Raw genomic sequence first — 15717 nt, forward strand, 5'->3', positions numbered from 1 at the left:
GAAGGCCCCCTGCTTGACAGTCACATACCTCCCAACAGTCCCGATTTTAGCGGGACAGTCCCGATTATCAGGGCCTGTCCCTCCCGCGGGTGGCAGTGTCCCGCAGTGTGGGGGGGCTGTTGGGAGTCCCCCCTGTCAGCTGCTAAGCAGCGGGGAATAAACGCTGTGCGCATGCGCACAGCGTCTATTCCCGCAGCCAGGGGCTCACAGAGCCTCTGGGTCATGCCCCCATAGCGGCAAAATGGGGGCGTGAGTATAGACCACGCCCCCAAATTAGGCCACGCCCCGGAAATTTTGACGCGCCTGCGGCGCATAGCAGCAGCATCCTGCCTGCTAAGCTGCCAAAGTTGGGAGGTATGCAGTCAGGCTGTGAGTACTGAGGCGAAGGAAAGATTCGCTGAAGGTGATCACAGCTGGGGCCTGCATATGCCCATTAGAGACCCCCACCATCAAAAGAGGGGCCGAAGGTCTGAATCGGCCCCAAAGTACCAACCAACTCCTGTAATTTTTCAAACACAACATGTAGCATGCTAGTACCAGCTGATTGTCCGGTGCTTTATCTCTCTCCCCTGCTTAGTAATTAGAACCTTTAGTCAGCATTGTTTATGTGGCATGGCTAAATGAGTTCCCCCACATCTCCAGGACCATTTTAAGCCCGGTTATATCAAACTTCTTGTTTTAAATGAGACATTATCCAGATAATATGAACTAGACCTCAGTAATGTGATTGAAGAGTTTTAGCCAGATGTGAGAAAAATACTTCCAAATAAGAAAGAGGTGTTTACAGTTTATTTTTAGCAATGAACAAATTGTAATTGAATGAACAGAAGAGAAATCTAAATCAAATAAATATTTGGTGTGACCACCCATCTTTAAAATAGCATCAATTATTCTAGGTAGACTTGCACATAGGGATTTTGTAGGATTATAGGGGGGTATTCAGAGTTGACCGCTGATGGGCAAATTCACAGATTGAATAATTGTCGAATGACTGTGAGTGTGTAAAGATCGTAGCGTGCATTCGTGAGCCAAAATAGCGACAGAAATAGTGAATGGATCTAATCATAATCCCCTTGCAATTTGAATGACAGGAAACTGGCATTTGGGGGGTGGTAATCTGCCAGTTTTCTGGCAGTGTCAGAAACAAACACATACCTGCCCATGCATTTTAAGGGATTGTGTGTGACATCAGCACCCGGACTTGATCATACTGCCTCTGTCACAGAGTTTTGGAAGGGTCAGTCTTCCTTTGCACAGACTGGAAAAATCATTAGATGGTTCAGGAACTGCATATGGATTTGCAACAGGATAGCGGATAGCGATTGTTTTTGCAATTCATTCTGATATTTACACAAGGCGCATTTTCTGTCTGGGCAGCAGCTCACTACTCACATTCATCTGCATCTCTGCAGATGAGCAATCATGTCTGAATCATCATGTGTTTGATTAATCAATCTTACCAACTAGGTGATAATGATCATCATTTTTGTATGTAGGTTGAAATACAGTCATTAACTAAAACACTTAGCATTTTGTTTATTGATACAAATAAATTATCAACACTAATATTTTTGATTTTTGAAAGCATTCTTACTATGCAACTGTTTTTTCACACCTGCTGAGGATAAGGTAGACGCAATGTAAGACAAACGTGTGCACTGGGGAGGAGGTAACACACATTGGCATAATGTGTCTAAGGGGCTCTACCATGGCATAATGTGTAAATGGGTCTCTACTGTGGTGTAATGTAAGCGGTACTATGCAATGTAATTTGACTAATAGACAATGTTGTGCGGTGTGATTTGAAGAACGGACACTATTGTATGGTGTAAGGTGACTAATGGACACTACTGTGCAATTTCTCCTACAATTCTTGCTTCTTCCTGTGAGCCGACTCTTCTCCCTTTTAATACCATCTACCAATGTGTACTATCTGTCTTCCCCTATCTTGTCTGCACCCTGCTACATTATTTATTTAACCCACATTTCTTCTTGCCTCATGTTCTGTTCCCCATGTCTCTTCTTTCTGTGCACACATAGATAATAATGTATTATTTATTTACAGTTTCTTATATAGCGCACACATATTCTGCAGCGCTTTACAGAGAATAATTGAACATTCACATCAGTCCCTGCCCCAGTGGAGCTTACAATCTATATTCCCTACCACATGTACATGCACACACAGACATTCTAGGGTTAAGTTGTTACCAGCCTACCAGTATATTTTTGGAATGTGCGGAGTACCCGGAGGAAACTCACGCAAGTACGGGGAGAATATACAAACTCCGCACAGTTAGGGCCATGGTGGGAATAGAACCCATGCAGCGGTGTAGCTAGGTGCCATGGTGCCCGGAGCAAGGGTATATTTCGCGCCCCCCCCCCGCGCTCCTCCCGGTAATGAATTGGGGGCATGGCTAACATGTGTTGGCATGTTACATTTGAAATATATAAGACACTGTAACAGAATCTGCTGCGCTATGTAAGACACTAACGGAATCTGCTGCGCTATATAAGACACTGTAATGGAATCTGCTGCGCTATATAAGACACTGTAACGAAATCTTCTGCGCTATATTAGACACTAACGGAATCTGCTGCGCTATATAAGACACTGTAACGGAATCTGCTGCGCTATATAAGATGCTGTAACGGAATCTGCATGCGCTATATAAGACACTGTAACGGAATCTGCTGCGCTATATAAGACACTGTAATGAAATCTGCTGCGTTATATAAAACACTGTAACGGAATATGCTGCGCTATATAAGACACTGTAACGGAATCTGCTGCGCTATATAATAGCCTGTAACGGAATCTGCTGCGCTATATAAGACACTGTAATGGAATCTGCTGCACTATATAAGACACTGTAACGGAATCTGCTGCACTATATAAGACACTGTAACGGTGCCCATTACACATGACTCACCGCAATGCACATTACACATTATGCGCACACCGCAATGCCCATTACACATTATGCGCACACCACAATGCCCATTACACATTACGTGACTCACCGCAATGCCCATTACACATTATGCGCACACCGCAATGCCCATTACACATTATGCGCACACCACAATGCCCATTACACATTACGTGACTCACCGCAATGCCCATTACACATTATGCGCACACCACAATGCCCATTACACATTATGCGCACACCGCAATGCCCATTACACATTATGCGCACACCACAATGCCCATTACACATTACGTGACTCACCGCAATGCCCATTACACATTATGCGCACACCGCAATGCCCATTACACATTATGCGCACACCGCAATGCCCATTACAGATTACGTGACTCACCACAATGCCCATTACACATTATGCGCACACCACAATGCCCATTACACATTATGCGACACACCATAATGCCCTCACACAATGTGACACACCATAATCACCACCTATGAATGGTTACAACGCGGCGCAGCAAGCCGTATTTCAGCAAATATTACTTTTCTATAGCTAAGACAGATAAACACATATTAAAATAAAAGAAAATAAAACATTTGAAACAAGTTATTTCAGTATAATAATATTGCTGCTGCTCACCAAAGAGAAGCTGCAGCAGCAGCAGCCAGCATGTCTTCACATAGGCACATGTGGGGGAGGGGGCTGAAGCAAAATGTAATTCAAAGTGAGAGACTGAGTGCAGGTGGTTCGATTTGGGAGTACCTCTGTCTTGTGCTCCGCATGTAGTTGATGCAGTGCCTGCCATGCAGTGCCAGTGGAAGAAGCAGGCAGGATGGAGGAGGAGGACATCGAGAATGAAGGAACTAGAGAGCACAGTTGGGGGCGGAGCTACTTCAGAGCCAAACTGATAGGGGAGCCTGAGGGGTCTGGAGTGCTGCTGCGCTGCCCGGAAGCCGGAACGAGCAGCAGCAGCAGGAGGCAGGCGCCGGGCAGGGCAGGCGCCGGCACACGGCTGCTGCCCGCCGTTAGTGTGTATGATATACTTGATCATTTGCGGAGGGGGGGCCGGCCGGCGGCGCCATTCCACCAGACGCCGCCCGGAGCATGAGCTCAGGTGGCTCCGCCCTCCCTACGCCTCTGAACCCATGACCTCATTGCTGCGAGGCAGTAATGCTAACCATTACACCATCCGTACTGCCCCATAATATTCATCTCCGGTCTGTCTTGCCGAATATTTAGGCAGCTGTATACACCTTTTAAATTTATAGTTATGCTTAAGAGCTGTGAAAGTATTTGGATATGAAAGACCTCTACTTCATGCTACAGCTCTAGGTATACAGGAAAGTCAGAGAGTGTAAAGGGCTATACACACTGGGCGACTTTGAGCTGAAAGTCGCTCAAAACAGCAGGTTTGAGCGGCTTTCAGATCAAAGCCGCCCAGTGTGTATGGCCTGGCGATGAGCGGTGAGCGCTGCTGTGCGCTCCAGCAACATCACCGGGAAAGCCGCTTATCTGCTGGTTATACCAGCAGATGAGCGGCTTTCAGAAAGGCTTGCCTAGTGCTCCGCTATGCAACACCATCCTCCCCCCCTCCGTCGGCACCGGGCAGAGGGAAAGCAGCTCAGTGTGTATGCACAGAGCGGCTTTCCCCGCAGCGATGAACGCGATCATCGCTGTCCATACACACTGGGCATAGTCGCCCAGTGTGTATGGAGCTTTAGTAGAAGGGTGATGCAATGATAGGCTAATTCCATTGAATCACTTGCCTAGCATGGTTACATCAGAAGCACTGGGCGAGATTTAGTGGGTTGACCGTTTTTGAGAAAATGCGATTTTTTTCTTAAATCGCCCTATATCGCCGTTTTTTAAAATCGCATTTTTGCAGCGAATTCGCATATTTAATGAGGTGTGTATTCCGTCATGAAAAGTGCAAGAAAGTGCGATATAGGGCGATTTTCGGAATGAAAAAGTGTGATTTTTAGTCATGAAACGGTGCGATTTTGGTGAAAAAAAAAAACCGGCGTGAGGTCCCCCCTCCTGTACATAACCAGCCCCAGGCTCATTGAGCCGGACCTGGTTCCAAAAATACGGGGGACAAAAAGTAGGGGTCCCCCGTATTTCTGAAACCAGCCCCGGACTCTTGGACCGGTCCTGGTTCCAAAAATACGGGGGACAAAAAATCTGGGGGTCCCCTGTATTTTGAAACCAGCACCGGGCTCCAACAGCCCGCAGTGTCATGCCACAGCCGGGGGACACTTTTTACACAAGGTCCCCCGGCCGTACCATGAGCACCGTGGCTGGTCAGCCTTGGACGGGGTACCTGGAGGAGTGGGGACCCCCCAAATAAAGGGGTCCCCCCCCCCAGGCTTCACCCGTCCAGGGCTGAAGCCCGGGGCTGTCACCGGCGTCCCTGGCCATTGGACGCCGGCCTGATAGGGTTAAATTCACATTCCTAACATTGCTAAATACAGGAGAACAACAAGTGCCAGCAGACCTCCCCCGCATGCTGGGACTTGGAGAACCACACGATGCCCACGATCATGATCTTTGTGGCCGTGCTAGGAAACAAGTACCGAATTACCCTTATATGAATTGGCCAGCTGTGGGCATTTCTGACACAGTGGGTGACATTTATTAGAGGTCGATGTTGGGATTTTGGCGATTTTTATCGCAAAAAAACGTCCGTTTTCGCACTTTTTCCCGAATTCGCATAATTAATGAGATGCGAAAATCGGCAAAAAATGCGGGATTTGCGTCGAAATCGCACTTTCTGAAAGTGCGATTTTTTTTAACTCCGGAATTCGCATCCAGATGTTTTCCCCATTGAAAAATAGGTACTTGTTTCCTAGCACGGCCACAAAGATCATGATCGTGGGCATCGTGAGGAAAAATCAGGGGCATCGCGGCCATCGCATGCACTAAAAAATCGGGTGCGATGCCCGCGACGCGATGCCCGCGATTTCCCCATAGGGAACAATGTTAAATGCCTCAATTTAGCCGCGATGCCCCCGATTTCCCATAGGAAACAATGTTAAATGGGTCAATTTACCCAAATCATCATAGGGAACAATGGTAAATGGCCCAGAAACCCCCCAAAACACCCCTGAACAGTGAAATGTCCCCCCAAAAGTATTTTACGCCACCCCACGATCAACGTGAACCCGAAGCGTGGCGAGCTCAGCGAGCCCGCGAGGGGCGGCGGTACGCGTCCTCCGACCTTTTCATACCCCCACTATCCACGTCGGCGTGGAGTTGAGAATAGAATAGTGTGGCGAGCGCAGCGAGCCACCGAGCCCGAAGCGTGGCGAGCGCAGCGAGCCCCGCGAGGGGACGCGGATACCTGTGAAGCCCGCGAAGGGAAGCGTTTACCTGTGAAGGTGCTAGGAAACAAGTACCGGTAATTCTAATATGATCACATAGCCTAGCTATGGGAAGACAATCTTCCTGTACCTTGGTGCCGCCTCGAGTTTCCACTTTTCTCCCCGGCCTCAGTGTGATGGTCAGCCATTCTTGGGGGCTCACTTCATTCCCAATTCCCCACAGTCTCTCTCTCCTACCAGGCAGTAGTCATGGGCGATCCTCAGGAATACATACACTTTGCTGCTTGCTTTTCTGCTTGCAGCGCTGTAAAGTTTTAACAGAAGTATATTTAAGAATTATGTTTTAGGTTAAACATTTTATACAGCTAAAAAAAAAGAGTATATTATAAACCAGTCAGCATAAATTTACCCCCAGTACTGGTGCTCACAGAGTTTCAAATAACTTTTCCCCAGCGAGCTTTCCACTCCTACATGGGGACAGCACATGTGTACCCTGCATAGCACTGTAAAAATTTTGATGCTATATAAAGCTGGAATAATACTATGCAATACATTACCCGATAATGAAGAACTTTAACTGCCCTTGGTTCCATCTTTCGTTTAGCTATTCCCTACCGCTTATTCCGTGCCCTGTGGTCATACACTCATTAACACTATTCACCTTATTTTCATACTCTGTTCTTTCTATACTTCTTCCTCCCTCTCTATTAGACTCGATGTCTCCAGTCTCGTTTCTTGCAGAGTCGGAATCTCAACTGCATTGCACTGTGTGAAGGTAACCCACTCCCTCTAATTCCTTTTAAGTAGGTTATGGTCTAACTTTAAATTTTCAACTTAAGGTCAGAGTAGCATATGGACAGGAAACTGTATCTCAAATATATCAGGGCATGTACATTTTTGTTCTTTACTGAATACATAAACACTGGGTCATTTAGTAACTGCTCATTTGCATGACAGAGCCCAAGCACCTTTGTACAAACATCTTTGCCAAATAATACATAAAGTAGGCATCAAGGGTGACATTTAATAGGATGAGAGTTTTAGTAACTTTTCAAAATCGTTCAATATCGCACTTTTTAAAATCGCATTTTTTTGCCACAAATTTGCATATTTAATGAGCTGCGTATTTCGGGCAAAAAAGTGCGATTAAATGCGATAATGTGCGATTTTTAGTCATGAAAATGCGCGAATTTGAGAAAATGTGTGAATTTGTGTAAAAAAAAATGGCATGAGGTCCCCCCTCCTGAGCATAACCAGCCCCGTGCTCATTGAGCCAGACCTGGTTCCAAAAATACGGGGGACAAAAAGCGTAGGGGTCCCCTTTATATTTCTGAAACCAGCCCCGGACTCTTGGACTGGTCCTGGTTCCAAAAATACAGGGGTTAAAAAATCTGGGGTTCCCCTGTATTTTGAAACCAGCACCGGGTTCAACAGCCCGCGGTGTCATGCCACAGCCGGGGGACACTTTTTGCATAAGGTCCCCCAGCTGAACCATTAGCACCGTGGCTGGTCAGCCTTGGACGGGGAACCTGGGGGAGTGGGGCCCCTTTATTTTTTTACCCCCGTATTTTTGGAACCAGGACCGGTCCAAGAGTCCCGGGCTGGTTTCAGAAATACGGGGTACCTCTACGCTTTCCCCCCCCCCCATATTTTTGGAACCAATGAGCCCGGGGCTGGTTATGCTCAGGAGGGGGGACCCCACGCCATTTTTTATTTTATTTAACTTTTACACATTTTTTAATATCTGTGCATAGTTCTGGCAAATTTGCCTGTCAGAACCTGGTCTGCATGTGTGGCGGATTTTAGTAACATTTTTCCGTTTTTGCATCTCATTAAATATGCGATTTGTATACTTAACAATGCGAAAACATCTGGATGTGAGATCCGGCGATAATAAAAAAATTGCACTTTCAGAATGTGCGATTTTGCGGCAAAAAAACGCATTTTTTTTGCCGTTTTCCGCATCTCATTAAATATGCGAATTTGGAAAAACGTGCGATTTTTGCAGTTTTTTGACTAAAAATCGCACAAATAACATTTTTGCATCTCATTAAATGTCACCCCAAGTCTCTATATGCATACATATTCCAAATGAAAACCCAAATCAAGGTAACAGTTCACAGATGTTAATGATATGGCCCTGGTTGCATGTAAAAGAGCTAGATACACTTAACAAATATTTTTGTATATTTGTATAAGTGTATTTAATAATATTTGTGCAAATAATGATGCCTAGTGGGTGTATAGTATTACTCTGTATCATTATTCCATTTCCAAGACCATTGTAGCATTTTCCAACAACCATCCTCCAATTGTTCACTTACATTGCATCATTTGCCCAATAGTTACATACATTTTAGGTGAGTTCAAGGTACTTGTTTCCTAGCATGGCGCTCGTCGGGGTTGATCGCATGCCTTAAGTTAAGGTACTTAAGGCATGCGATCGTCGCGATGGACGAATTGCCGGTAAAGAGGAAATCGCGTTGATCGCGTCCATCGCGGGCCATTATAATGGCCCGCGATGCGACCGACGCGATCAACGCGATTTTCCCATAGAGAACAATGTTAAATGAGTTTTAAAGTTAAAATCGCGTTGATCGCGTCGGTCGCATGCCATTATAATGGCATGCGATGCGATCAACGTGATTTTACATAGGGAACAATGGGAAAAGGGCCAATATGGCCAATTTCTCATAGTATATGCCCCCTCATGGGTATTAAGTATGGTTAATGCCCCCCCCCCCCCATTGTTAACGCCACCCCACTATTGACGCCAATCCAAAGTGTGGCGAGCGCAGCGAGCCCGGGAGGGGCGGCGGTACGCGTCCTCCGACCTTTTCATACCCCCACTATCCATGTCGGCGTGGAGTCGATTTTAAATAGTGTGGCGAGTGCAGCGAGCCACCGAGCCCCAAGCGTGGCGAGCGGACACGTATACCTGTGAAGTTATGCGCGTCCCCTCGCGGGGCTCGCTGCGCTCACCACGATTCGGGCTCGGTGGCTCGCTGCGCTCGCCACACTATATAAGATCAACTCCACGCTGACGTGGATAGTGGGGGTATGAAAAGGTCGCATGATGCGTACCGCCGCCCCTCGCGGGCTCCCTGCGCTCGCCACGCTTCGGGTTGGTGTCAATAGTGGGGTGGCGTTAACAATGGAGGGCCATTTCACCCATCGGGGGGGTTTGCTATGAAAATTGGGGTTTTGGGACTTTTTACATTGAAATCAATGTAAAATTGGGACTCAGGGACCATTTTACAGTGATTCCAATGTAAAAATCGCGTCGATTGCATCGCATGTGATTTGGTTGGCATGCGATGCGATCGACGCGATTTTTGCGGCCGCGATCAATACAATTAAAATCGGTGGCGCCGTGCTAGGAAACACGTCCCGCGTTCAAAAAGCACAAAAATGTGAATTACATGTATATTAGATTATATTGGAGTGTTGTATATATGGGAAATTACTTTTAAAAAATTACAAATGGGAGTTACAGATGCTTTTCCCCAATATATTTGAAATATTATTCAAATACACATATTAAAGATCACAGAAATGTTTCTGTAAGCTAAAATAATGTAGAAGTCTTCATTTGGTGAAAGCCCTTGCTTTCTATCATTTCCACTGCCATAAAAGAGGTACAAATCTGTCATTTGACCCTTAAATATGTTTTGGAGGTCAGATTGATTTTCCCACTTTTTCATGAACTTCCCCCCAGGTCCCACCATGTAGAATTACTGCATGACATCGTCACAACTGAACTTGATCTGGATATAACTCACGAAGTATGTGGTAAAATGACCCACAACTAATTGAACTTGCCCCTTTATCTGCTCCTTTAGCACTATCCCCTCCTTTGTGAAGGTTTGAGAGAGAGCATTAAAGAATGCTTTTGCAGTGGGAAATATATTGAATGCTACCATTAGATCACTAGAAATACCTTATTTTAGAAATACCATTATACAGGTCTCACTGCTCAACATTTTCAGTTCCTTTTCTTCTTAAAAAAGAAAGGATGGCTTTGCAAGGGTTAAAAACAAAACAAAGGAGAGTTGATGCCACCAGCTTATCAATGAACACTTTATAATGGGTCATAGAGGTTTTCAGGAGCCCAGATATTTTTGGTTTTTGGATTTGCACAGTGGTCTTTAAGAGCTCTAACCTCAGTCATCAGTGGGATGAGATTGCTTACATAATGGCACTGATTCTGGATCACTTGTAGTCATCTGAATTCGGCTCCTGCCCTGATTGTCGGGGTTTGCACATGCGCAATTCTGTGCATGTGCAAACACTGACTGCGAATTGCCACGGTGTGTTACACAGTTGCCGGGCCGTTCGCAGCGGGGAGGGAGGGGCAGTGGTGGCGCTGGGCCATGGGTCAGATGCCCGCCCTGTCTTCGTCCCATTCAGACTGGCTTTTATTTGCGAAGGCAGGTGAAATCATTCGACCATGGCAGCATGTGAGGGGATGTCTTTGTTACACATCCCCTTGCATGGTTGTTATGGGAAACGGCATGAGGGGGGGGGAGGCGGGAATTCTGTGGGGGGGCCTCTCTGGCGCTCGGCATGCTGTGATCTTCGCAGCTTACTGAGCCAACCAGAATCAGACCCAATGTGCGCTTCAAAAAATAGTGCCACAGTAAAAACACAGACCCCTTTCTTACAACATGCCCTGATTTTATTAATGTCGGATCCCGACTGCCAGTGCTCTGACAGGGGGGTGGGCACAAAGAGGCCCCTTGTTGGCTCGCTGTGCTTGCCACAGGTTCTATTCTCCCTCTATGGGGGTCATGGATCCCCACAGGGGAGAATAGCCCCTGTGAGTCAGGATCCCCCCTGTCGGCGCACCAGCAGTCTGGATCCCTTCTTCGGGATACTGACTGTCGGGATCCCCACTATCGGAGCGTCATCCGGCACCCTCTGAGACATGAGTGAATACAGGGGGTTATTCTGGTTCACTCGCAAAGCCAAATTCACTCTCTAATGGACAAAACCATATGCACTACAGGTGGGGCAGATGTAACATGGGCATATAGAACTTCGAACTAAGATCTATATTGCAGTGTCAAAATAAATCAGCCAGTATTTATCCTGCACAGAAACAAAATAACACTCAAATCTAACTATCTCTGCATATGTTACATCAGCCCCACCTGCAGTGCACATGGATTTGTCCATTAGAGAGTGAATTTGATTTTGCGTGTGAACCAGAATAAAGCCCACAGTCTCAAGGGTTGCCCTTAGTTATGGGACATAAAATGGCTACAAAGCCAATTCACTTAGCTGTAACATTGAAGCAATTGTGTCAGCAGAGACCCACGTCTGCCCACGTTACAATTCAACTCTTGTCTGTTAGCTAACACTCAGTCTTGTTTTTCCCAATTATAAATCACAGCAGAGTATTCTGGTGCCAAGTATAAAAGTGCTGATATATAAAAGGAATTACAAGATAAGTTTAAATATTATGATATAAAAAGATTTACAAGGTCTACAAACCATGAAATTATCTGTGTTTATTCATAGTAATAACATCAAAGGATCTACAGAAGCATGGGAATATTTGGGTGTGCCCGGTATCTGACCACGTCTGCACACGCTTCTTCTTTGTGTGAGTATTGCAACAAGTCTGCTTTATGCAATTACACTACTTACTATGGGTCAGATGTACTAAGCGGAGAGTGATAAACTCCCAACCAACCAGTTTCTGTCATTTTTCCCTCACAGCCTGATTTCCATTAATCCATCTCCATCGACTAAGAAAACTGACTGTCCCCCCTGTGTGTGGATAAGGTCAACATTGTCGTAGTTCAGGCATGTCCAAACTGTGGCCCTCCAGCTGTGGGACTACACATCCCAGCATGCTTTGCTATAGTTTAAGCATTCCCTAATAGCAAAACTGTGGCAAGGCATGATGGGACTTGTAGTTTCACAACAGCTGGAGTGAAATAGTTGAGACATGCCTGTCCTAGTTTCTACTGAAAGATATCTTTTTGTTTTGTTTTGTTTTGTTTTATTTCTTAAGTGATGTCCATGTGTAATACAGTTTGAACATTCTTAGGATTGAGCCAGGTGGAGATGTATCAAATCTTAAGGCATACATTATGCGATTTGGGCAGGATTTCACCCGATTTGGATGAATCGGGCCATGAAATCGGCCCAAATCGCATGTTAAGACATCCCCTCCGATCCGATGCGCTTCCTATTTGACAGCTTACCATCCCCGGGGGCCCGTAGAGTGATGCAGAGGAGAGGTTACCCAAAGCAACAAATCAGCATATGTCACTTTAAAGACTGTGTTAGATAAATGATGGATGTTGATTGGTGGCATTAGTAACTCCAATGTATTTTTTCCCATGGCTTGATACACCCCCCAGTCACCTGTACATTAGCTGCAGGGACCACCAACACTAACATCACAACAGGACGGCATCTAAATGCCTGCTCTGTTGTGATGTCTGGCCAGACATATCAAGAGGCAGTTTGGTTAGTGTGCTTACCAAATCAAACGCTGTGTTGATGGATTTCTCACATAAATCGGCCAGGCTTGAACTTAGCCTAATGCTGGGTACACACCAGGACGACTAGGGCCCGATCCCCTCAATCTAGATCCAATTCCGACCAATTGGATGTAGATTGTGTGGTGATTAGGCCCTTTTCTGTCCTGGTGTGGACCGATACCGATCCGATGCGCGGTCCCGCGGGTCGGTTGGTCGTAATGGAGATCCTACCTGCTGCAGGTAGGATCTGAATGACGACCATACAGCCGGGTGCGGGTCGCCATCGGATCGGACCCGCTCACGGTGCACATCGTGAGCGGGTCGTGCCCCCCCGCGTCACCGTGAGCGTGTCGGACGAGACACTGACGACCCGCTCACGATGTGCATCGTGAGCGGGTCGTCGTGGTGTGTACCCTGCATAAGATTACTCAACTTACACTTTACACTCATCACTGATATAGACATGTCTCTGCTTTTGTGGCAGCAGCACACCTCTTCTGTAGGGTTAGTAATCCCACAGATGTAGAATAAACATTTTTGTATCTTACAGTACCTTGTCCTTCAAATACAAGTAGCTGAAGTAAGAGAACCTTCCCCAATAAATCTTGCTTGTGTTGCACATGGCAATTAATTCCCTTTTTGAAGATTCCTATACTCTCCTTGGCCATTTTCAGTTCTTCAACAGCTAGAGCTAGCTGATAGTGACTACTACAGTAAATCTATATTATTTTGATTTGTCGGTTTTCTTGGAATATTAAGCAAACTTCTCAATCTTATTATATTTTTCATGATATTTTAGCAGTTATTTATCCAGGGCCGATGCAAGATTTTACGGCACCCTAGGCAAACTGTCAGCTTACTGCTTCCACCACCACCCACACATCAATACCAACTTTCTAGATCCTCAGGTGAAAGTGTGGACGTGGCGTTTTAAGGTGCCCACAACTAGAAAGATCTGCGATCTTAAAATATGCGTATAAAATCTTTTGTCCATCCTGGACAAAAGATTTCAGGCAAGCGCACATCTTTACCAAAGATTTCTCTTAAGATCCCATGTGCGTTCCTATGGATCTTTTGTTAAATCTTCTGCTCTTTCATGCAGCATGTAAGATCAGAAGATTTAGCAAAAGATCCGCAGGAGCGCGCCTCCAAAGGATATTGGACGATTTTGTACCGATTATCGACAATCAGTCAATCGGCAAAAAAATCGTTCTAGCGTGTTTTTTTGAAGTTTAACACCTGCGGTTTGCGTTGAGTTTAACACGGATGTCTATGAGTCATCCTTCATTTTGTGATAGTCAGACTCAAGGGCACCCCCAGAATCTGGAGCCCCCAGGCAGCTGCCAGTTGTCTAATGGTAAAGCCGGTCCTGTATTTATTTTACTAATTGTTGACTCCTTGTTTTGCCAAAGGTATGAAGATGGCCAGGTGGGGGATGCCAATATTAACACTCAGGACCCCAAAATCCAGAAGGAGATAATGCGCGTGATTGGGACCCAAGTTTACAGTGGATGAGGAATGATAACCTCAGGATTACAGCTTCAACTGTAGGAAGCAGTCTGTCCTCTCTAGGACTAATAAGAACATGGGGCAATCTGTCAAAGGTGTCATATAGAAGATTGGAGATCATCTGTGTGACCAGACAGAACCTTTCTGATGTGGAGATAAGGGTTCTGCACTGATCAGGTTCTCCAGGATACTGTAGTGTATCATTCTGTGTGGAGATGTTGCAGCCCTTGGACAATTCCCTAAATATATTGACTTTGCCCTGTGTCAGCGCTATTCCCTTCCCATACTTTATCCCAACTCTGAATACTTCTCATTTACAACTCTTTGTTTAACAAAAAAAAAATGTTAAAAAATAATAAATATGAAGATTTTATGTGGCGTGTTTTTTTTTTTTTTTAACAGCAAAATCAAGTGTGGATTGTTGTGTCAGGAGGCTGCATGTATATGGGTTATGTGAACACTGTTATTAGCAAAGTCACTGAAACAAAGTGCATCACAATTCCACTGTCAACAAGTAAGATTAATTGTAAACAATATGGAAACAGTGACTGTAAAGGGACACAGTCACTTGGTTGACCCTATGAAGGGCTTTGGTCGATATGGTTAACGATGACAGGTTTGGAAGTTTGACAAGCATTTGGTAAAAAAAAATGGGACCCAAGTGACTGGCCCTTTCAGTGATCGAAAAAAAGGGAAAGAGAAAGAATTGCGCTGTGGATGCACACCAAAAGAATGGTCTGTATCTGGAGGTAGGTATTGGCCCCAAATATAGAAGAGAGGGTTGTTTTTTAAAATATAACTTTTATTGATGTTATCATTTAAGAAGAAGAGAGACCTACAGCCTGTGATGATTTTTTAATATATAGAACCTCACAGGGTGGTCTCCTTCTGAGACTTGTGAAAATTTCTTGGAGAGTTAAAATGGACTTATAACGTACATACACATAACATACATGTGACGTGCTTAGTGCACGAAAGAGTTTGTGGCTCTGAAGAAGCAAAGCTTGTGAAACGCGTGTTAGCCTTGGCTGGCTACAAATGTTTCCAAGCTTATTTAAATGTTGATGTAATGAAACAATGTTGCTGTAAATATGTACTTGTAGAGATCTAAGTCAGTGAAGGTGTTCTGTGGATTTCAAGCCCTATGCAGGGAAATCAGCCACAATACTATTTATAACTTACCAGCATTCTATCTCATTAACTCTGTGACAGTTTGGCACAATTTATTAACCCTATCTCGGCTGGCAACAATTCAGTAAATGCCTAACACTATACAGGGAAACCAGTACACAAAGTTATTGAGTCCAATTTTGATGTAAAATCGTCTGCCATCCATAATAAATTAACCCTGTCCTAACGGACTATATCTAGGCAATACGCCAACATCCATTCAAAAGAGATCACATGGGTTATCGGATAACAGAGTGACTCTAACCTGAAATACATTCTCAATA

General features: G+C 45.2%; 1 protein-coding gene across 2 annotated transcripts in view; it reads left to right on the forward strand.

Moving 5' to 3' along the window:
- Positions 1 to 14636, forward strand: part of PARP6 (poly(ADP-ribose) polymerase family member 6) — a 60040-nt gene extending 45404 nt beyond the window's left edge. For both annotated transcript variants that reach the window (XM_083183542.1, XM_083183543.1), the window contains exons 21-23: positions 6969 to 7032; positions 11781 to 11865; positions 14167 to 14636. In XM_083183542.1, the coding sequence (XP_083039668.1) occupies positions 6969 to 7032; positions 11781 to 11865; positions 14167 to 14269 (252 nt within the window). In that variant the 3' untranslated portion in view covers positions 14270 to 14636. The remainder of the gene's footprint in view (positions 1 to 6968; positions 7033 to 11780; positions 11866 to 14166) is intronic.
- The last annotated feature ends 1081 nt before the right edge of the window (positions 14637 to 15717 follow it).

This window comes from Crinia signifera, chromosome 4 (genome assembly GCF_055691185.1).
Source record: "Crinia signifera chromosome 4, ASM5569118v1, whole genome shotgun sequence".
Lineage (NCBI taxonomy): Eukaryota > Metazoa > Chordata > Amphibia > Anura > Myobatrachidae > Crinia > Crinia signifera.